General features: G+C 49.6%; 1 protein-coding gene and 1 pseudogene across 5 annotated transcripts; one reads left to right on the top strand and one right to left on the bottom strand.

The window, feature by feature from the left end:
- The first annotated feature begins 996 nt into the window (after positions 1-996).
- On the top strand, positions 997-22,897 carry NUTF2 (nuclear transport factor 2). 5 transcript variants are annotated; one of them, XM_066349210.1, is made up of 6 exons: positions 1,062-1,149; positions 10,324-10,490; positions 15,680-15,807; positions 19,533-19,604; positions 19,684-19,782; positions 22,395-22,897. In XM_066349210.1, exons 3-6 carry the CDS (start codon positions 15,709-15,711, stop codon positions 22,506-22,508), a joined length of 384 nt encoding a protein of 127 aa, XP_066205307.1. In that variant the 5' UTR covers positions 1,062-1,149; positions 10,324-10,490; positions 15,680-15,708; the 3' UTR covers positions 22,509-22,897. The 5 variants fall into 5 exon arrangements, with proteins under 5 accessions (XP_066205306.1, XP_066205307.1, XP_066205308.1 ...); XM_066349211.1 differs by having other exon boundaries at positions 1,103-1,149; positions 10,396-10,490; XM_066349209.1 differs by lacking the exon at positions 10,324-10,490 and having other exon boundaries at positions 997-1,149.
- On the bottom strand, positions 17,878-19,345 carry LOC136381042 (small ribosomal subunit protein eS1-like; annotated as a pseudogene).
- Positions 22,898-23,037: the final 140 nt, after the last annotated feature.

Below are 23,037 nucleotides of genomic sequence, written 5' to 3' on the forward strand. Positions count from 1 at the left end.
GCTCAAGCTGGCAACTTCGAGGTCTCGAACCTGGGTCCTCCGCATCCCAGTCCGACGCTCTATCCACTGCACCACCACCTGGTCAGGCCAGACCTGGGATTTAATAAGCTTGGCTTAGTCTTACCAGCCATCTCTAAAAGGACAGAGTGGGGTCCCTGAGGAGCAAAACTTCTGGAAAAACAAGAATACTGAAAGATACCTGGCCAGGAGGGAAAACATGGGCTGCCAGAAGCCTTGTAGCTATTTTCATTACCTGTGGCCCCGCGGGTTAGCTGTAGGGCATTTCTACCAACTGGCCTGACCTAGGGGCAGGCCTTAAATGTTTGCGTTGCCCAGGAAACAACTAAAATTTAAATCGCAGGGAAACTTTGGGTGAGCCAGGTACTTCTCTTTCCCCATTAGTAAAAATGAACCTCTTAGCTGGCCCGCTTGTTGCAAAAAAAATCTTAGGAGAATATTTTGGAGATTTCAAGAAATCCTGTCTCCAGCTGAGCCCCACTTGAGAAACATTTGAGTCTACAGCTCAAGGAAAGCCTTTCCTGCTGGAAACCAGCTTTAGGCCCGAATGGCGATCAGCAGGGCACACGAATGTGGGGACAGCATAAACTATGTATGGGTTCTGCCCCGTGCAGGTCTAAAGTACCTCTCCGAAGAGGCGGCCCGAACACCAAAAAGGAGGGAGGTTCGCGGGCGGAAATAGCCTAGGGGCCGGGGACGGGGCTAGGCCAGCTTGGGGCCAAGCTGGGATCCCACGGAGGCGGGGCCAATCCCAGACAGCTGCGCAGCCGGGGTGGGGCCGCACTGGCTCGGACCTGGTGACAACAGAACCCTAACCCTTGCCTGGCGCCAACCTCGGGTGTTCCAGAGGCTTCCGCTAGACCACAATTCTCAGGGGCTCACCCCGGCAGCCTCCCTTGCTGGCTTAGCCTCACCTTCCGCGCTGCGGCCGTGTCTGGGCCTTGGCGCACAGCACGCCGGGAACTGTAGTTTTACCCTGGAGCATCCATGCCAGAAAGGAGCGCGGGGAGACTGCGTTTCCCAGAGTGCAGCGGGGTGGAGAGGGAAGGCAGGGGGGAAGGGACAGTCGGTCGCAGTCCGCCCTGGGTTGCTGCCGCCGCCGCCGCTGCCGCCATCGTGCCAGCCCCTTGGGTGAGTGTCGGGGGTAGCGCGCCGGGGCGGGGGCTGGGACGCAGGAGCCGCTCTCCTAGCTGCCTGGAGCCTCCGCCGCGAGTCCCCAGGCGGCCCCTCCCCTACCCCCCTCCCTTAGGCGGCCCGAAGCCGCGCGGGACCGGGGCCATGTGTCGCGCGCGGCTCCGCCTCCCACCGGTTCTCTGAGGCGCGGCTAGGGGAAACACAGAGAGACACCCAGGCGTCTGTCCAGGCCGTACTGTGCACATGGCGGGTGCACCGAGCTGCGCTAGGATCGGGCCTTTTTCTCTTATCCAGACCATTCGGATGGGGCTCTCCGGGCCCCGCCCCGTCTGGCCTAGCCCGCTCTGCCTGAGTCCCGCAAGCTCTGGAGGCAGGCGGGTGGGTCGACCCCAGCCCACGTCCTGCTACCCGCCTGCGAAGGATCTGGGGATGGGCAAGCGCCCCCCGGCCCACTCCGGAGTCAGCATTGGGTAAGGGCTCCCGCCAGCCGCAGTCCGGGTTTGGGACTCTTATCCAGTTCCTAACTATAGCCTGGCTAGGATGAGGGTGAATGTTCCTCTGCTTGTCTGTTCTTTTGGGAGTGCACGAAGCCTTCCCCCTCTCTCAACTGTATGGAACTCGTGTAAGTTGTCCTGCGTGGAGGACAGGGTCAGGTAATCTGGGGCTGGAGGGGGATTCCACTTGGGACTTCACCCCGACCAGCCTTGGAGAATCTGGCCTGATGTGATGAGGCAGCTCCAGACTGGATGGCTCAGCCCACGCCCTTTTCTCTCAGTGAGGAGGCCCCAGCTGTGGTGGGTTGATCGGCCAAGGAAGTGAGGTTGAATGTGTGAACCTCCAACACATTCGACCTCCCAGGCGCAGCCTAATCCTCATGCCTGCTCCTCCCAGAACCATTTGCCCTCCCCCACAGGGGAGGATGATTTTGTAAGAATGGTGGTGATAAGATGGGATTCACTGGAGGGGGAGGTAGAATCCAGGCTTGAGATCCTTGAATCCAGTGCCAGACAGCAGGCTGGGCTTGAAGCAACATTGGGGGTCAAGCACATTTGGGCTGTGGAGCTCAGGTTCAGACTCTATGGGGTCCTTCTGAAGCCCTTTTAGCAGAACTAGAGCTGAAAGCTGCAGAAAGTCAGGCTTCCCTCGCTTGCTCACTTCCCAAGAGCTGGAGTGATCTGTGAACAGGCAGTAAATTGGGTGGGCCTTGGGAAATTGCCCTTAATGATGGCTCCAGCTACCCCTTTAAGTTTTGGGAGAAGTGAAGTATCTAGCCATAGAATAGTTCTCTTATAGGCTTCCTAAAAGCATTTCTCATTGAGTGATGATATAAGGGAACAGTCCAGAGAAGGCCATAGTCGTTTGGGAAGAGGCAGCTTGTCAAGTTTTGATTCCTTTGATCAGTATGATTTCTGAGCCACAGGGACTAAAAGAGCAGCTAAGCCTCTGCAGGCCTGGCCTCAGTAGCAAGCAGGTCTCTTAGAAGAGTTAAGTTAGGTCCATGGTGCAGAAACCCTCCACCTCTGGACTCCCCCCAGCCCACCCCCTTGAGTATTTACCCAAGAGATTTTTTTCCCCTGATCATTGGGCTTTAGCTTTGGAAGTTTTCCTTCAGTTCAATTGCTCTGTCTAGTCATTCTCCCTGGTTAGGGCAGGCAAAGATTAGAGTTCTTTCTGAACTCAATCCTTGTCCACATCCCAGCACGTGAGCACCTAGAAGTCAGGTTAATTCAACAAGCTCAGGAGAGGCATGATTTGCCAGTGGAGGTGGGCAACAAGGAAGGACTACCTATGCAACATGCGTAGGATCGGTGTGGTGGAATCTCTTAGCATTGGAAGCAGTTGTTTCATGAACCTCTCCAGATTGTCTGGATTAGTTCTTTCGAGGACACAGGTTTCAGGTGAGCTAGGCTTTTAAGGCTGTGGGTTAGTTTTGCACATTCCAAGGCCTTGGGTGGCTTGATCACAAGGGTTACATACACAGCAGTAGGAGGAATTCAGGTTTCTCTCTCGTTCAAGTCTTTTTAGAAGTTCCCTGTAACTGTGTCTGGAGTTGGCACACCCTTGCAAGGCATCCTGATTACCCAGATGTCCTTGATCTTTCTGGAACTTGGTAAGCCATTTGGGTCTCAAAGATAAAAGATCCCTGGGGTTCTTTAGAATCATTCTGCACCTTTTATTCTTGTCGGACTGACTTAGAAAGTGGGGCCTGGCACAGGACAGTTGGGATGTGGCTGCATAAGCATGGGGGCAGGGTGTGAGGATGACTGGGTTCTCAACTAGCTCAAAACTAGGTTCCTCAGTGACACGGAGCCCACCTTTCCACCCTGTGCCATGTGTCACTTTATTCTGTTGTCTATAGTTGGTGGTTGGGATGGGATGAATAATTTAAGAGATGGGGAATTCTCAAATCTTAAAACTGGAAGCCACCTTATATCAAAAAATTCTGGGATTCCCTTATTGAGGCATTAGTATTTTCCTTGAAAAAAAAATTTTTTTTTTGTATTTTTCTGAAGTTGGAAACGGGGAGGCAGTCAGACAGACTCCTGCATGCGCCCGACAGGGATCCACCTGGCATGCCCACCAGTGAGTGATGCTCTGCCCATCTGGGGCGTTGCTCTGTTGCAACCAGAGCCATTCTAGCTCTTGAGGCAGAGGCCATGGAGCCATCCTCAGCGCCTGGGCCAACTTTGCTCCAATGGAGCCTTGGCTACGGGAGGGGAAGAGAGAGACAGAGAGGAAGGAGAGGGGGAAGGGTGGAGAAGCAGATGGGCGCTTCTCCTGTGTGCCCTGGCCGGGAATCGAACCCGGGACTCCTGCACGCCAGGCTGACGCTCTACCACTGAGCCAACTGGCCAGGGCCGAAATTATTTTTTTCTTCTTTTTCACCAATGATCAGGTTTTTTTTGTTGTTGTTTTTTTTTTTTTGTTTTTTTTTTACAGAGACAGAGAGTGAGTCAGAGAGAGGGATAGACAGGGACAGACAGACAGAAACGGAGAGAGATGAGAAGCATCAATCATTAGTTTTTCATTGCGTGTTGCAACACCTTAGTTGTTCATTGATTGCTTTCTCATATGTGTCTTGACCGTGGGCCTTCAGCAGACTGAGTAACCCCTTGCTGGAGCCAGCGACCTTGGGTTCACGCTGGTGGGCTTTTGCTCAAACCAGATGAGCCCGTGATGCTCAAGCTGGTGACCTCGGGGTCTCAACCTGGGTCTTCTGCATCCCAGTCCGACACTCTATCCACTGTGCCACCGCCTGGTCAGGCCACCAGTGATTAGTTTTATTCAACCATTCTTTGAACTCTTTCTGTGTGTCAGGCTCTAGGCTAGCGGTTCTCAACCTGTGGGTCACGACCCCGGTGGGGTTGCCTAAAGCCATCGGAAAATACATAATGCATATCAGGTATTTACATTCCGAATCATAACTGTAGCAAAATTACAGTTATGAAGTAGCCACCAAAATTATTTTTTGGTTTGGGGTCACTGCAACATGAGGAATTGTATTGCGGGGTCATGGCATTAGAAAGGTTGAGAACCACTGCTCTAGGCTGAGGCTAGAATTAGGAAAATGTATTCTACCCAGTTCTGGTGCTAGAGGTCATAGTAGGGGGAACAGGCTGAGGGCAAAGTTGAAGGGACTGATAGGGGCTCTTGCCCCTGCACAGAGAGGGGAGTGGCTTAATGATTAGAGCACTGAAGAGGAAAGGCTGTTTAATTGAGCTCTCTCTCCTCTTCAGTACACAGAGCAAGTGTGTACCTGCAGGTGGTGGGCCAGGAAGGTCTAGGGTCCCTTGAGCAAGGCTGTCACTACTTTATTTAATTATTTATTTTATTTTTGAGAGAGGCAGGGAGAGAGAGAGACAGGAACATGGAGCTGCTCCTGTATGTGCCCCGACCAGCAAATCCAACCAGCAAACTCCGTGCTCCAGGACAACGCTCCAACTGATGAGCCATCCAGCCAGGACTTAATTTCTCTTTTATTTTCAGAGAGACAGAAGAAGGGAGAGGGAGGGGAGGGGGGAGGGAGGAAGCATTAATTTGTTGTTCCTTCCACTCAGTCATGCGCTTATTGTTTGCTTCTCGTGTGTACCCTGACTGGGAATTGAACTTGCAACCTTATTGTTTGGTGACAACATTCTTTTCTGTATTTTTCTGAAGTTGGAAACTGGGAGGCAGTCAGACAAGACTCCCGCATGCGCCTGACCAGAATCCACCCGGCTTGCCCACCAGGGGGCAATGCTCTGCCCATCTGGGGCGTTGCTCTGTTGCAACCAGAGCCATTCTAACGCCTGAGGCAGAGGCCATGGAGCCATCCTCAGCTCCCAGGCCAACTTTGCTCCAATGGACCCTTGGCTGCGGGAGGGGAAGAGAGAGACAGAGAGGAAGGAGAGAGGGAAGGGGGAAGAAGCAGATGGGCGCTTCTCCTGTGTGCCCTGTCCAGGAATCGAACCCAGGACTCCTGCACGCCAGGCCGATGCTCTACCACTGTGCCAACCTGCCAGGGCCTGATGACAACATTCTTAACCAACTGAGCAAACTGGCCAGAACTTGTCACTACTTTAAATTGCTATGGCTGTTGATTCTAGCTGCTGTCTTCTACAGCCTGCTCTTCCTCCATCTCTCAGAGGTCTCTGATGGGTGTCCTCCCAGTACCTGGGAATCTAACCAGCATTCTGTGGTCTGTGGCCTTCCTATTATTCCCCACTTGGAATAGGTGTTTGTGGCTTCTGTTTTACTGAGACCCTCTTAGATCACTTTTATTCAAGTGCCCAGTGCTCCTGGAGTAGTGCCTATCAGACAACTTCCCATAGTGAGACAGAGGCTCCCTCCTCAAGATGAAAGAGAATAGTCCTTTTGGAGAGAGGGGTGAATCCAAAAAGTTTTCCAAGAATGGACATTGAAATGAAAGTTGGGCAGGATTTCTGTGCACTTGGGCTGAGGTGAACCTCCTTATGGGCTTTTTTTCCCCCAGTGGGGCATTTGAGTTTGTTTGTGTATTTTGAATTGAATTTCCCAGCATTGATTCTCTTGCTTTGACCCTATGTTGCAGGATTTCTTGACTCCCTTCCTGAGGGAGGGAGCAGTGTGTGTGGGTTATCCCTGGAATGACTTCCTGGCCTGGGTGATATTCTGGTCAGTGCACTGACTACCACGTCTGTGTGGCACCTTCCTCTTCTTACCCTGTCAGCTGGAATATATCTTCCTGGAAAGAATCTTTTTTCAGGTCTGGCTGTGACTAGAGAAGTATCTTAGTGGCTAGGGAAGAGAGGGATACAAGAGGGCCAGGGATCACCCTGCTCATTGGCCCCAGGGCTTCCATCGCTGGCTGATGGAGAACTTCCTGTGACTACCCTGGGCCTTTCTCCTTATTTTCTGCTGGTACCTGCTTTGTGCCAACTCCTTAAGCTCCAGGCTGGAGAGGGGCCTGGAGAAGAAGAACCACCATCAGGCGAGGGATATTTCCAAGGTGCCTGGGAATTGAGGGCTGGTTATCTCAGTAAACTAGGGGAATTCTGGAATGTTTGTTCTTAGAGCCTCAGATAGGCCATTGGAGCCACTGGGTCTCACTAAAGCAGAAACTGCTTCTCCCTGGAAAGACATCTGCGCATAGAGACATTGGTTCCACTTGCAGAGGTAGTTTCAGGCTCAGGAGAAAGCAAGTTCTCATTTGTCTCTATGGTGTAAACCTGCTTTGATCAGCTAAGCATGCACTCAAGGGCTTTCTGTCCTGAGTGGCATGGAGCTTGTTGATTTCAGAGGAGAAGAAAAGGCCTGAGCTTTGCTCCTCACCAACTCAATTTGTGACCTGTATGCTCTTTGCTATTTGATCTTGGCTCTCAGCTATTCCAGTCCAGTTTTGCAGACACTTTAATGCTGGCCGTGCCAGTAGCCTTGTGTAGCCTTGACTTTTTCTTAACCTTTTGGTTTCCTCATCTACTACAAAGCGATGATAATCATACCAGCTCTACAGGGTTGTAAGGCTCAAACAATGACACACAGCTGTTTGGCTAATAGGAGACATTCCTTTCACCACACTGGGGACTCCACCTCCATCCCTTTATTACATTGCTCATCTCAGTCAGAGTGTCACGGTGGTATTGGTGCCAGTCAAGGGGGTTGGTCATCTAGGGACTTCAGGTCACATTGAGGGAGCCAAGTCCATGTGTACCTAACCAGCAAGTTCATAGACAGGAGTTGGCTAGGGTCCCAGAGATCTCTGAGCCACCTGGGAAAGGGAGGCTACTCAGGGACTAAGTGCAGAGCAGAGACCAGAATACAGGTCTCAGAATTCAGCTTCTGGACTAGCCAGGGCAGCACTAAAAAGCCCTTCTTTTAGGCAGAAGAAGAAAAGGCCATCAGGATACTTTGGGCACCTTGACCTCAAGGGTCTGCCCCAAAAAGGGTTCTGTCCTAGCCAGCCATTTGGGCAGCAGACCTTGGCTGATTTCTCTCTAGACTCTAGGCAGGGGAGTGGTGATGAGGCAGTTGCCGTCCTAGCTCAGGGCTTCTTCCTAGCTCTCAGCATAGTGTTCACCTGGGACCTGAAAATGACTCCTTACAACTGAGTCCTGCTTTTTACCCTCAGTTGATAACCCCTAACATCCCCACAATTACTGACAAGACACCACGAGGGAGAGGAGGAGCGGAGCGGGCTAGAGGCCAGGCTTTGAGCGAGGGGTTGTATTCCTGCTGTTTAGCCACAGCTGTATTGCAGGTGACTGACCAGGGCCTTGAGAGTGAGAAGAAGGAGTTGTGGCCAAGCCCCACATGCCACACCCATCAGACAGACAGAGGGTGGAATAGATGGCAAAGGGCTGTTTCCTGACACCTTGGACAGAAGATGTAGGTGGAGGAGGAAGTGGGTCACTTGGCCACTTAAATTGAGCAGGGTTTGCCCCAAATTCCTCCTCCTCCACAGAAGGACTGGCCTCAGCCTCACTTTCTGTATGTTCAGAGACTTAGACAAATAGTTATTGAGGGCCAAGCCAGGCACCCTAGGAAGAGGGGTGCCTGGTCAGGGACACAGATTATAAACAAATACAGGGTGGGGCAAAAGTAGGTTTACACTTAGTATGTGAAAGTTTTTTTCTTGCATTGTTATGTTAGTTATTCTATTATTTTCCGTATGAACAACTCTAAATCTACTTTTGCCCCACCTCATATGTATTGTGACAATCTCATGCAGTGACAAATTCTAAGAAAATAACAAGATAGTAAGATGAGTACTTGGGTAGCTATTTTAGACTGATTGGTCAAGGGGAGGTATCTATGAGGAGGAGACATCTGAGCTGACAAATAGGTGTCAGGAGCCAGACACATGAAGATTTAGGGGAGAAGAGGGATCCAGGAAGTAGGATCAACAGTTGCAAAACCCTAGAGTGAGAACAGGCTTAGCATGTTCCAGAAACAAGAAAATGCCAAGTGGCTGCCTGACCTGTGGTGGCACAGTGCATAATGTGTCAACTTGAAATGCTGAGGTCACTGGTTCAAAATCTTGGGCTTGCCTGGTCAAAGCATATGTGAAAAGCAATTACTACGAGTTGATGCTTTCCACTCCTCCCCCCTTCTCACTCTTTAAAATCAATAAAGAAATAACAAATGAGGATTAAAAAAAAAAAAGAATATGCTGAGTAGCTGTAAAGGAAGGGTGGGGGGGAGGGTCGGTGGCAGGAGATGAGATTGCACAACTGGGAGGACAGGTCACACAAGGCCTTGAAGATGAGTTAAGTGGTTCAGACTTTGTCAGTGGAGAATGGGGAGGGAAGTCATTGGAGCACCACTCACCATGAAATCAGAGGGGCAGTTTGTCCGTGAAGAACAGGCACCCTGCAGTGTCTTCTTGTCTGTTGACAGTACACTGCATTTCTCCTCTCTCCCTGCAGTACATGCCTATGCTCTGGCCCAGAAGTTGAAGCCAAGGTTGGCTGTCAGACCCACTTGTTGGAACAGTCTTTCCCAACCTGGATGCTTTGGGGGTTTTGGGGTCTTGGCAGAAAATAGGTGTGAGAGTAATGGCCACTGTTAGTCTCGATTTCAAGGACCCACTCACTAACCTCAGCACATCTGCTAACATTCCCTGTAGGCCTTTTTAATGGGCCCTCAGACATGTGAACATCTTTCTGTGTATCAGTTTGGAGTTAGTGATGTCCTCTTCCTTATCACTCTCCTTCCCCAGTCCCTGCCCCAGGTTCTGCTAGGCCAAGCTCTGTCTGCTGAGATGGTAGAACAGGGTTGTGACTTTGAAGATTTGGGAAAACTGTGAGATCATCCCCCATGAAAACACCTATAGTTTAGTGTGGACATCTGCCTGGCACCTTTGTTTGGAGGCAGAAGTCCTAGTTCAGGCCTGCCTTGCCCTTGTCTGAGAAAGCCAGCGTCAGATATTGGGGCTTCAGCTTTATGTGCTATTTATTTTTATTTTCAGACCTGTTGTTGCTGGGAGTCCTGGCTCTGGAGTTTACTGGTTCCATTCATTTCCTTCATTTATTGGGTTAGTGACCTTGAGCAAGTTAAAGTTAGTTAACCTTGCTGAACCTCACTTTGCTCATCTGTAACATGTGTGTTGACTCAGGCTGTTTAAGGACAGAAGCATGTAAAAGCCCTTAGCACATTTCTATACCTAATACCCATTAGTGAAAATGATTTGTTATTAGTCCTGGCCAGTTAGCTCAATCAGTTAGAGTGTGATCCTAAGATACCAGGGTTGTGGGTTCGAGCCCAGGTCTGGACACATATGGGAGGTGACCAGTGAATGCACAACTCCTAAGTGGAACAACAAAATGAATGCTTCTCTCTCCCTCTCCCTTTCTTTCCTCCTCTCTTTCCTTCTTTCTCACTCTTGCTTCCTCTCTCTCCCTCTCTCCTTTCCTCTTTCTTGTCTCTCTAAAGTCAGTCAAGAAAAAGAAAATGAGATCTCCTCAGCTGGGTACTGCGTATTCAAGTTTTGTCTCTAGAAACACTGACCCAGAATTGGAGGATAAAAATGAAGATTTTGTGTTGCTTAAAGGGATCTCCTGGGCTGGTGGTTTTAACCTGGGGTCTGTGACTGAACCTCAGGAGTGTAAACAACCTAAAATTATTCACTAGGCTGGGGCATCCTGCCACTGTGCAAATTTATTGGGAGAGGGCCACAGTTTTTGAGACTTTCTTAGAGGGTCTTTGCACCCACAGAGACCTAAGGGTCACTAAAGACTGGTGCTCAGTGGGCGAGAGGTCATCAAGGTCATTTCTCTCCTCGAGGAGCCTGGCCTCAGTCAGCCTGCCGACTGTTGGGGTGAAGCAGGAGATGTCGTTGTCAGCAGCCCTCTTGGAAGAGCTGTAGCGAAGCCATCATGAAGGTCAGTCACCAATCTGATGTGAGGCTGCCTCTGAGCCTTGGCATTTTATGTTTCTTTCTTTCTTTTTTTTTTTTTTTTAACTGATTTGAGGTAAGAGAGAGAGAGACAGGAACATGGATCTGTTTCTGTATGTGCCCTGACTGGGGATTGAACTGGCAGCCTCTACTTCGGGACAGTGCTCTAACCAACTTATCTGGCCAGGGCTTTGGCATTTTGTTGTTTTCCACGCTGTTCTTTCTATGGTAACTATATTAGAAACAAGGTTAGGGCTTGCTGACTATCCTGGTGAGCCTCCTCCCAGCCTGGCTCAGACCTCTCCCCTGTGTTGCATGAGGATGGGAGGGGGGCTCTGCACCCTGCTTATTTTTCTGGACTTAGGGACGTTGCATTCCAGCCATGAATTGAAAGCTTTGTGGGAGATTTAGAATCTGAAACTGTAAGTCCTGTGGTTTGATGGCCGTGCTCTTTGCCAGGAGATTGGGAGTATAGCAAGAACCACACTGGAATCCTCACCTCCCAGAGCTACAGTGTTTAGGTGAAAGAGTGGGTATGGATTTGCCTGTAGGGTTGGAGTTCAGCATTTGCGTTTGGGAAGGTGTCTGTCCCTAAATATGTGGGGATCTGAACAGTGACTTGATGGAAGAAGCAAGGACTGACCAGGCAGATGAGGAGAGAGAGGACAGTATGGTGGGCAAGCATTTGGTGAGTTCTGGTGTATTTGTGTATGGAGCTGGATTGAGATAGAGGAGAGTGCCTGGAGAGGCAGGGACAGGTGTGCAGGTGTAGATGGCCACATGTGGAACTTAGTAGTTTGTCCTTTAAGTTCTCCTTTTTTTTTTTTTTTTTTTCCATTTTTCCAAAGCTGGAAACGGGGAGGCAGTCGGACTCCCGCATGTGCCCTACCAGGATCCACCCGGCATGCCCACCAGGGGGCGATGCTCTGCCCATCTGGGGCGTCGCTCTGTTGCAACCAGAGCCATCCTAGCGCCTGAGGCAGAGGCCACAGAGCCATCCTCAGCGCCCAGGCCATGTTTGCTCCAATGGAGCCTCAGCTGCGGGAGGGGAAGAGAGAGACAGAGAAGAAGGAGAGGGGGAAGGGTGGAGAAGCAGATGGGTGCTTCTCCTGTGTGCCCTGGCCGGGAATCGAACCCGGGACTCCTGCACGCCAGGCCGACGCTCTACTGCTGAGCCAACCGGCCAGGGCCTCTCCTTTTTTTTTTTTTTTTTTTCTTTTTATTTATCTTCTGAAGCTGGAAACGGGGAGAGACAGTCAGACAGACTCCCGCATGCGCCCGACCGGGATCCACCCGGCATGCCCACCAGGGGGCGATGCTCTGCCCCTCCGGGGTGTCGCTCTGCCACGACCAGAGCCACTCTAGTGCCTGGGGCAGAGGCCAAAGAGCCATCCCCAGCGCCCGGGCCATCCTTGCTCCAATGGAGCCTTGGCTGCGGGAGGGGAAGAGAGAGACAGAGAGGAAGGAGGGAGGGGGGTGGAGAAGCAAATGGGCGCTTCTCCTATGTGCCCTGGCCGGGAATCAAACCCGGGTCCCCTGCACGCCAGGCTGACGCTCTACCGCTGAGCCAACCGGCCAGGGCCTCTCCTTTTTTTTTTTAATAGAGGAAGGAGAACATTCACTGATTGATTCTTGTATGTGCCCTGACCGGGGATTGAACCCACAACCTTGGTGTATCAGGACAATGCTCTAACCAACTGAGCAACCCAGCTTAGGGGGCAAGGGGGACTGGGATTTGGTCTTTAACCCAAAGGCAAGGAGTGCTGCTGTAGCAGAAGGACATGGCCAGCTTTGTGGTTTAGAGCTCTGGGATGCAAAGGTAGCAGAGAGAAATCACTGGCCTCGACCAGAGCACCCAGTGTCAGCACTGATGTACTGTGTGAACTTGGAGCAAGACTCCCACATCACTGAACCTGTTTTCCCACCTGTTAAGCAGGATGACACTGGAATCTGACCACATGGCTATTGTGATCATTATATGGAAATAAAGAAATTAAGGTCAAGCAGACCTCGAGTGACATTGATATTGACTTAGGCAGCCCTGCTTGGCATTTTTAAAGCAAAGGTCTCAATCCACATCATTTTGAAGGCTCTTCTCACTTTCTGGGAGACCCTCAGCTGTCCTGTTCCTCAGGAGAGCTCACTCTGACCTGCCCTGCCCTACCAGACCTGAGAGCTCTTCTGTCTCTTTATCCTTCTACCCTCTTTACTCCATTACTTCTGTCTTGTAGTTTTTGTTTTTTGGGTTTTTTTTTTTAAGATTTTATTTATTTAGAGACAGAGGGATAGATAGGGACAGACAGGAACGCAGAGATATGAGAAGCATCAATGTCTTGTAGTTTTTGTATTAGCAAGTTATCACATCATTAAGAACAATATTGAAAAAGGAAAAAAAAACACCCACACCCTTCCTCTGCCTCACTGATCCCCCACATGTTGACACTTTTCTTGTCTTTGGATCAGCTTCTAACCTTAGTTCCTCTCACCCTCGCATCTCCGGCTTCCCGGTTTCCTGCCCTTATCTCTTTTCCTTTCCCCAGATATTTGCTTATACTGTTTCTTCCTTTTTTTTTTTTTAAGAGAGAGAGAAGGGGACCGACAGAAAGGGAGAGAGATGAGAAGCATTAACTGATTGTTGCAGCACCTTAGTTGTTCATTGATTGCTTCTCATATGTGTGTCTTGACCAGGGGGCTCCAGTTGAGCCATTAACCCCACTCAAGCTGATGATCTGACCCTCGGCATGAGCTGGTGAGCCCATGCTCATACCAGTGACCTCAGGGTTTCAAACCTGGGGTCCTCAGCATCCCAGGCTGATACTCTATCCACTGTGGCACTGCCTGGTCAGGCTTACATTGTTTCTTCTGATTAGCACTCTCTTTTCTCCAAGATTTCCCTGAGCTTCCCAGCCTTGCTGAGGGCAGGACAGAAGACCCTCATCTATTCTTTTGGCTATTCCCCTGCCCCAGAGCTCTCAGGGGCTGGGCAAGGTATGTTGTGGATAAGATGTGGTGAGGTTGGGCTGCAGTGAGTGAGCTAAGTGTAGTTACTACTGGGCTGGAAGGGGCAGAGATAATGTGGGGCTGTGCCCTGCCTCAAGTAATCCGTGTTTGTGTGTGGGTACCCTTTGGAAATGTGACCAGGACAACATAGCTGAGACTAGCTGTTAGTCCTATGCCTTTTACACTTGTTGATTAGTTTCTTGGCAGAGTGTGAACTGGGACATACCTTGTGTTCCTGTGTAACAGGCGTGGCCTGATCCAAGTTCTCTCCTCTGCTTATTTTAGACTTTCCTGGACATTTCTTAGTTATCCCAGCACTGAGCTGCTATTTTTAGTGAACCTCCTAGGGGACCTAAAATAAAGCTGGCTCACCTTCCTGGCCCCTCATTGGTTGGAGTGTTGGTGATAGGCTAGAAGATTGGCTGGATTGAGGATAAGTTACTGTCTCTCTACACTGTCCCTCCCCATTGGCTCCTTTGGCCTTGGGTGAGCTCACAGGGACTGGAGTGAACTAGCACTTACCATGTTGAGCTGAGTACTTGACCAGGTTCTTTCAGTGAGGCTTCGCAACCACTGGGTTCCACCTCCATTTTACCGAGGAGGAGGAGGAGGCTGAGGCCCTAAGATAGGTAGTGAATTGCATCACCTCCTACTACCGTGACTGGTTGTTTATCAGGGTCGAACCCATCTACTTACAGTTTTGGTTCAGAGTCCTGTTAACTGGAAAGAGGGGCTGGGTTCCTTTCAAGTTAGACAAATACAGAACAACACATGGGTCTGCTGTCATAGGATCCTGCAGTGAGATACTACAGACTTCCCTATCCAGGAGGGGCCTAGCAAGCCTGAGTAATTTTCCTGTCTTAATATCCTTGGCACTGTGATGTCTATAGCTGGGAAGGGGTTTCCCCTTCCCTTCCCAATGGAAGCAGTGCTGAGGTATGGGGGATGTGAAGAGATGAAATATGATATTTCCCTCTCATAGCCTCCATTTCCCCTCCCTATATCCCTCATCTATTCCTTTGTGATCTCCTGAACTTGTCACTGGCTTTGAAGTAGGCAAGGGTCACCCTCATCAATGAAAATTACCCCAGAGAGGGCCAGACATTACTTGGCCTCAAAGATGTAAACTGCCCTGTTAAGACTAAGGGAGGGTTATATGCTGTTTTATAGTTAGTAGAATCCTTTTTTATTTTTTATTTTTTTTTTATTTTTAATTTTTATTTTTTCTGAAGCTGGAAATGGGGAGGCAGTCAGACAGACTCCCGCATGCGCCTGACCGGGATCCACCCGGCACGCCCACCAGCGGGCGATGCTCTGCCCCTCCGGGGCGTCGCTCTGTTGCGACCAGAGCCACTCTAGCACCTGGGGCAGAGGCCATGGAGCCATCCCCAGCACCCGGGCCATCTTTTGCTCCAGTGGAGCCTCGGCTGCGGGAGGGGAGGAGAGAGACAGAGAGGAAGGAGAGGGGGAGGGGTGGAGAAGCAGATGGGCGCCTCTCCTGTGTGCCCTGGCCGGGAATCAAACCCGGGACTTCCGCACGCCAGGCCGACGCTCTACCACTGAGCCAACCGTCCAGGGCTAGTTAGTAGAATCTTAAGGAGCCATCTCTCTTCCCCCACTCTCACTGGGTCTTCCTCCACCTGCCAGTATATGCTAGGGCTTTCTAGAGACATTGAGGGCTGTAATAGAAGACACTTCACACACAGAAATTAGTAGGTGCTGGCCTATAAGGAGGGAAGAATAGCAATAACTCTTGCCGAGGTTGTTGAGAGGATTAAATGAAAAGCTATGTGGATGGTGCTTAGCTCCTCCTTCAAGGTCCATCCCCTCATTGGTCATTGAAGGACCGTCTCTGATCTTCTTTGTCCTGGCTTCACCCTCTGTACCCATCCTGTGTGCTCTATGGCCCTGGCATCTCTCTGTCTCATCAACTAGAACTCCTCAAAGGAGGGCTGAGTCTGGTCTACCTTGGGGCTCCCCGCACTGGTCTGTATTGAGAAGGGTCTCCAACCAATTCCCTGGGGTCTCTCCATGTCTCCTGTGTGAACAGACCTCAGCAAAGGACTTCCTGTTCAAGAAGGCCAGGGAGGTGTGAGGGTCAGTGCAGAGAGAGTGACTATCTACTTCTGCTCCCACCATACCAACGCTTCCCTTCCTGTCTCACTGGTCTTACAGGTCTCAACGAGGCTGGGTGACGCTCCAGAATGGGAGACAAGCCAATTTGGGAACAGATTGGATCCAGCTTCATTCAACATTACTACCAGTTATTTGATAACGACAGAACCCAGCTAGGCGCAATTTACGTAAGTCTCTAGCTCTAGGATGGGAATGGGACCCCAGGTGCTTAGGTCAGGTATGGGGTCATTTCGTCCAGTTTACAAGTTCTGGCAGCCCTCAATGGCTTTGGCTACACTCTTCTATCTGAGCTGTCCATAGGACAGGGGGCTGGAGGTCTGACCCAGCTACTTGTTTCACACATTCCTTTCTTTCATGTTCCACAAGAGTAGGAATTCTGATACCTTGGGCAGAGGGTTCTGGAAGTGCCATTGTTCTAGATTGGGAAGCAACAGGCAGAGACTAGGGCTCATAGGGCCCTCTGGAGGCAGTAGCCATGGGCATCAGCAGTGCAAAGCTGAGGTATCCTTGAGGCTTCAGATCCGGCTTTCTTTTGGGGGCCAAGAGCCCCTGAATGCTCATGGGAAACAAATAGGGTTAGCCCAGAGAGGCTAGTATGTCCTTTGAGAAACCCTTCTGGGTGTCCAGTGGCACAGTCGGTTAGTGCGCGATACTTACATGAGAAACCTTTCTGTGCAAGCATTGTTTGCCGCTATTTTAGTGGTGTTTATATACACCAAGAGCTACTTGTATTTGACCCTGCCCAACACTTGATCAAAGAAATATAATTGATCAGGCCATGTCTTGTGGGTCTTCCTAGGATAAAAGTAATAGGAGTCATCCAGCGTAGCCTCAGAGCCTGACTGGACTTGGGCAAACTACTCTATGTATCCCTCCAAAAAGCCAGGTTTATTCAGAAATTTTGGGGAAAAGAAAGGGATCTTGCCAGTGGAAGGCCAAATCCAGCAGAGGTTTATTTTGTATGTATGTATGTATGTATTTATTTATTTATTTTGTATTTTTTCTGAAGCTGGAAACGGGGAGAGACAGTCAGACAGATTCCCGCATGCGCCTGACCGGGATCCACCTGGCACGCCCACCAGGGGGCGACGCTCTGCCCCTCCGGGGCATCGCTCTGTCGGGACCAGAGCCACTCTAGCACCTGGGGCAGAGGCCAAGGAGCCATCCCCAGCGCCCGGGCCATCTTTGCTCCGATGGAGCTTCGCTGCGGGAGGGGAAGAGAGAGACAGAGAGGAAGGAGAGGGGGAGGGGTGGAGAGGCAGATGGGCGCCTCTCCTGTGTGCCCTGGCCGGGAATCGAACCCGGGACCTCTGCACGCCAGGCCGACGCTCTACCACTGAGCCAACCAACCAGGGCCCAGAGGTTTATTTGATTGTCATTATCATAGATTGAGAATTTTAAAAAACCTTGAACTGATTTGACTTTGGGATCCTGGCATTTGTCTCAATATCAATTAAAGCAGGCCTGACCTAGAACAGAGAGTTAGCAAAGTCCAAAAAAAACATTTTATGTATCATTTCATATACTTCTTAGCACATGTCCCCTTTGAATATTAGGAAACTGAGACACAGAAAAGTAATTTGCCTAATGTCACAGCTAGTAAGTAGCAGAGGCACTTTTGAGTTCTGCCCCTGAAGACTGTGGCTGGGGAAATCTTGAGGGCAGGGGCAAAGCTAGTTGGTTGCCTTGGGAGGTCTTGTCAACTTGCATTTCTCCCTGACCTCATGGGAGCCCCTGTGGAAAGGACTCAGTTGAACTCAGCTAGGCTCTATAGATAGTGATGAACATAGGATGTTTCCAAGTTATTTCTGATGACTTCTCTGGAACTGGTGCTGATCGACCATACAGTAGGATGGCTTTTGGCTGAGCCTTGGCCACATACCACCAGCTTGGGGCTCATTCATATCAGTGGTCATATGATGACGTCTTTTATTTTTATTTTTTACTTACTGATTTGAGAGAGAGAGAGAAAGACATAAATTTGTTCCACTCATTTACACATTCACTGGTTGATTCTTGTATGTGCCCTGACTGGGGAGTCAAACCTCAATCTTGGTGTATGGGGACAGGGCTCCAGCCAACTCAGTTACCCAGCCAGGGCTCATATGACTTCTTGAATAAAAACTGGGAAATCGACTTACTTAATAAGTTTGTATATTGTTAAGTTTTTCAGGCCTAAGCTCTAGGATGATGGGAAGAAGTGGTTAATAGTGTAAAGTTTGGAAGCTTATTCTCAGACTCCCCTTTCTCCCCCATAAATAGGATTTTTTATTTGTCATCATTAAATGTATGAATCTTAAATAGATTCTTGGACCGGGGTGGAGTGGGGGGGTCTCTCATATCCATCAACTTGTTCAACTTTAGCACTTGTCTCATCCCCCGTAGCTCTCCCAGAACTGCTGCCTTCACCATGAAGCTCCATGAGTTTTCTCAATTCAAACTTGGGCTTCTTCAGCATTTGGACTTTTCTAACGAAGACATCATGGAGGCGATAAATAGATTGCCAAGCCTTTTCTATGTCTTTTCCAGTGTTCTCTGGGATCAATTTATTGACTACTTCTTTCAAGTCACTTGCATCTCTTGGGCCATGATTTCTATCATCATCCTCCAGATTTGGCAGACCTGTTGATGCTGAGCATAAGAGGCCTTCTGAATCTGATTGTTGCGTTTTTTAGTGAAACCAACACAGAATAAATGAAGCAAATAAGTATAGGTAGTCTTGACATTAACATGAGCTTCAATCATGGTCTGCCTTTATTTTTATTTTTTTTGTATTTTTTGAAGCTGGAAATGGGGAGGCAGTCAGACTCCCGCATGCACCCGCCTGGGATCCACCCGGCATGCCCACCAGGGGGCGATGCTCTGCCCATCTGGGGCATTGCTCTGTTGCAACCAGAGCCATTCTAGCGCCTGAGGCAGAGGCCACAGAGCCATCCTCAGCGCCCAGGCCAACTTTGCTCCAGTGGAGCTTTGGCTGCGGGAGGGGAAGAGAGAGACAGAGAGGAAGGAGAGGGGGAGGGGTGGAGAAGCAGATGGGCGCTTCTCCTGTGTGTCCTGGCCGGGAATCGAACCCGGGACTCCTGCACGCCAGGCCGACGCTCTACCACTGAGCCAACCAGCCAGGGCCTGGTCTGCCATTTTTTAATCTTGGAGCACATTTTGTGATGGGTAAGACCTATGCCATGGAAATTAATCAGGCAGTTTTTGCCCTGAACATCCTCAGTAATTAGCTTGAATTTTCTAAATGCTACTTTATTATTCTGCAGATCAGGTAGGTGCACTTCAAAAACACGACCCCTGAGACCATCAGATGTGATTTTGGTTCCATGAATTCTTGTGACTAGTGCTTTCCCAATATTACCTTTTTAATTTAAAAAATTAAAAAAAAAAAATTTTTTTTAATTTATTCACTTTAGAGAGTAAGGTGAGAGGGGGGTGAGAGAGAGAGATTGATATGAGGGGGGCAGGAAGCATCAACTCCCATATGTGCCTTGACCAGGCAAGCCAGAGGTTTTGAACCAGTGACCTGAGCGTTCCAGGTTATTGTGTTATCCACTGCGCCACCACAGGTCAGGCCCCAATATTTCATATAGTGAACACAGCTGATGCTTTCACACCATACCAGTCTTTAGAAAATGGATCAGTCACTTGCTTCTTGGCTCTTTTTATGCCACCTTTCATAAGGCGCTTGTTGCCCACTACCATGCTGCTGATTGGAGAGCCGAAAAAGGTCAGTTCCCTTCTTGACAGAGAAGCTGAGGTGTGGACTCACTTCCCCAAGAAAGATTCTTTTTTTCTTTTTTAAGAAAGATTGTTTTTAGGGTTTTTTTTTAGGGCCTCGGAGATACCTTTGGTGATCTGAGGCTCTAACCCCAGGTTTCCTGGTTTTCAGATTGATGCATCATGCCTTACGTGGGAAGGACAGCAGTTCCAGGGAAAAGCTGCCATTGTGGAGAAGTTGTCTGTAAGTAAGGGCCTGGGTGGGGCTGCAAGCAGACTCTTCTCTGCTGGCCGCAGCCCATTACTCACTCTTTCTCTTGCAGAGCCTTCCGTTCCAGAAAATCCAGCACAGCATCACGGCACAGGACCATCAGCCCACGCCAGATAGCTGCATCATCAGCATGGTTGTGGGCCAGCTTAAGGTAACGGTGCTGCTAGGGAGAAGTGGGCAGGCAGAAGAGAACCCTGTGCCCCTTCTTTCCCTATGATATGACCTATTTATCAAGGATCTCCCAGACAAAGTGACTATCTAGAGCTGTAAAATTAAGTATAATAGCAATCAGCCACATGTGTTTATTTCTAAATTACACTAATTGAAATGAAATAAAATGTAACTCCTCAGTTATACTACTAGCTGTATTTCAAGTGCTTGGTCACTTAGGGCTGTTAGCACAGACAGAACATTTCTGTTACTGTGGAGAGCACTGGTGTAGAGCCTTTTTGAAAAAGGGACAAGAGATATAAGAACAGGATGAAGCTGTGGTGCCAAGTCACTGGGCCACCTTACCTACCCTGAGGTGACTATCTGTAGGCATTTGACCCTGGATAGGCCAGCTAGGTGCTGAACGGGCTCCTGTTTCCTCTACCTGCTGAGCAAAGTGTATTCCTGGAACTCCTGCTTCTCTCTGCATTTTTCCCTTTCCTTTCTTTCTTTCTTTTTTTTTTTTAATTACAGAGAGAGGGACAGACAGACAGACAGGAACGGAGAGATGAGAAGCATCAATCATTAGTTTTTTGTTGCTCATTGCAACACCTTAGTTGTTCATTGATTGCTTTCTCATATGTGCCTTGACGGTGGGCCTTCAGCAGACCGAGTAACCCCTTGCTTGAGCCAGCGACCTTGGGTCCAAGCTGATGAGCTTTTTGCTCAAATCAGATGAGCCTGCACTCAAGCTGGCGACCTTGGGGTCTTGAACCTGGGTCTTCCGCATCCCAGTCTGACGCTCTATCCACTGCGCCACTGCCTGGTCAGGCTCCCTTTCCTTTCTTGAGATCTGTTATTTTTAAAGCTTTCTTGTGGCCTCTCAGTGTCCCCCAAGGACCCCCAGACTGAAGCCAGATTCTAGGTTTCCAAAAAGCCTCTCCTCTTTCCTAAAACAGAAGAAATTAGCTGCCCCTTGACAAGATCCCAGCCTCCTGGGACCCTGTCATGGTGGGGCTCAGAATAACAGGCCTTCTCTCTAAGCGAGGCAGGGCTTCCAGTGTCTAATACAGGGGTTGCAGTGAACTTAGAGGGACCTGACATCTGGCCTGGACTTTCCTGTTAGTTTCTCCTGCCTGTCCAAGATGTCCTGTGTTCAAATAGGCCATTGGGAGTAATGAGGTCTCTCCAGGGGGCCCAGTGCCCACTTTTCCAGGCTGGGCTCAGTAAGCAGTGCCCTTTCCTACATGTCTTCAGGTTCTTTCTTTGGTTTCTCTCTAGCTCTGAGGACTCAAACGACTGATTTGCCTCCTTGCTGAAAATAATTCCCAGAAAAACTGGTGGTGTTAGCTGGGCTTCTACCTTATCCTGGTCTTCAGCAGTTTGGCTGGAGGTCTCTTGCTTTTCTGTTTTCTTTCTTTCTTTTTAGCGAGAGAGAGGACCTGATAGGGACGGACAGACAGGAAGGGAGAGAAATGAGAAGCATCAATTCTTCGTTGCGGTACCTTAGTGTTTCATTGACTGCTTTCTCATATTTGCCTTGACCAGGGGGCTCCAGTTGAGCCAATGACCCCTTGCTCAAGCCAGCAACCTTGGGTTTCAAGCTAGCGACCCTGGGGTCATGTCTGTATCCCACACTCAAGAGAGCAACCCTGTGCTCAAGCTGGTGAACCCCTGCTCAGGCTGGCAACCTCCAGGTTTCGAACCTGGGTCCTCTGCATCCTAGGCGAACACTATCCACTGCGCCACCGCCTGGTCAAGCTTGCTTTTCTGTTATCAACAGATCACCTGATGGAGATGCTTTTATTTTTTTCCCTGTAGAACTATGATCACAATGTGAATTCGGTTTTGAGCCTTTTTTTTTTTTTGTATTTTTCTGAAGCTGGAAATGGGGAGAGACAGTCAGACAGACTCCCGCATGCGCCCGACCGGGATCCACCCGGCACGCCCACCAGGGGTGATGCTCTGCCCACCAGGGGGCGATGGTCTGCCCCTGGGGGGGGTCGCTCTGCCGCGACCAGAGCTACTCTGGCGCCTGGGGCAGAGGCCAAGGAGCCATCCCCAGCGCCCGGGCCATCTTTGCTCCAATGGAGCCTTGGCTGCGGGAGGGGAAGAGAGAGACAGAGAGGAAGGAGGGGGTGGGGGTGGAGAAGCAAATGGGCGCTTCTCCTATGTGCCCTGGCCGGGAATTGAACCCGGGTCCCCTGCACGCCAGGCCGACGCTCTACCGCTGTGAGCCTTTCTTATGTATTTGTCCACAGCAAGTCTAGGGGTCTAGGGGTTGCTTCTCCTAATTGAATCAACTGGCATAATCATACACTAAGTGTTTTTAGATACCGTAAGTTATGAGGTGAGCACTGTGGAACTCTTTCAAATTGGTCTCTTGTGCCCAGAGACATTGGCTTAGAGACAGGTATGTTCTCTGCCCTTTTGCTATAGCTAACTGGTGGCAATTCACTTTCACATTCACAAGTTTGCCTAGATTTTATTGAGATTTGAGTTCAAGACAATAGGGCTTGATCCAAAGACAGCATATTTTACCCTGTTACCCTACCACTGAACTCCCTTCCTGTTCCCTGGCCCCCTTACTGAATCATTTTTCTTTCCTTACAGGCTGATGAAGACCCTATCATGGGGTTCCACCAGATGTTCCTATTAAAGAACATCAACGATGCTTGGGTTTGCACCAATGACATGTTCAGGCTTGCCCTTCACAACTTTGGCTGACCTCCCAGCCAGGCACTCATGCTGTTTCCTCCTCCCTCCTCTTCCCAATACTATTCACACTCCTCCAGATGCTCCAAATATCATACACAAATGAGCAGGGCCACGGTGGGAGTGGGTGCAGTGCGCTGCTGCTACCTAGGTATTGTGCATGATGTTTGGACACTAGACTAGTTACATCTGACAGGAGAAGTTTGTGTTGTACCAGCGCATGCCTTGGAAAGACTTAAGTAATGCAAAAGGTTGTCTTTTTTTTTTTTAATCTACTGACAAGTTGCTCTAGTAACCCAAAGAAGTGAAGGAGAAAGCAGCTGCCTCACCGCCCAGATAATGATTTGTTCAGATGTTTCAATGCCTCATGATACAATAAAACCACAAAAATTTTCTTAACAGTTTAAATTGTTTTAATTAGTTTAATAGTTGGCTGGGCATCAATAACTACCTTGCCTCATTGGCTCTCTCATGTCTCACCCTCCCACATCTACCCCAACTCAGCAATACCTATTGCAAGGAGAAAACTGCTGAAGCAACA

This window comes from Saccopteryx leptura, chromosome 9, assembly GCF_036850995.1.
Source record: "Saccopteryx leptura isolate mSacLep1 chromosome 9, mSacLep1_pri_phased_curated, whole genome shotgun sequence".
NCBI classification, from domain to species: domain Eukaryota; kingdom Metazoa; phylum Chordata; class Mammalia; order Chiroptera; family Emballonuridae; genus Saccopteryx; species Saccopteryx leptura.

Excerpts from the sequence above, each read along its gene's own strand:
- NUTF2 (XM_066349209.1), top strand. The coding sequence starts at position 15,709 with ATGGGAGACAAGCCAATTTGGGAACAGATTGGATCCAGCTTCATTCAA. Across the intron at positions 15,808-19,532 it reads CCCAGCTAGGCGCAATTTAC|ATTGATGCATCATGCCTTAC; the intron begins GTAAGTCTCTAG and ends CCTGGTTTTCAG. Across the intron at positions 19,783-22,394 it reads TGGTTGTGGGCCAGCTTAAG|GCTGATGAAGACCCTATCAT; the intron begins GTAACGGTGCTG and ends CTTTCCTTACAG.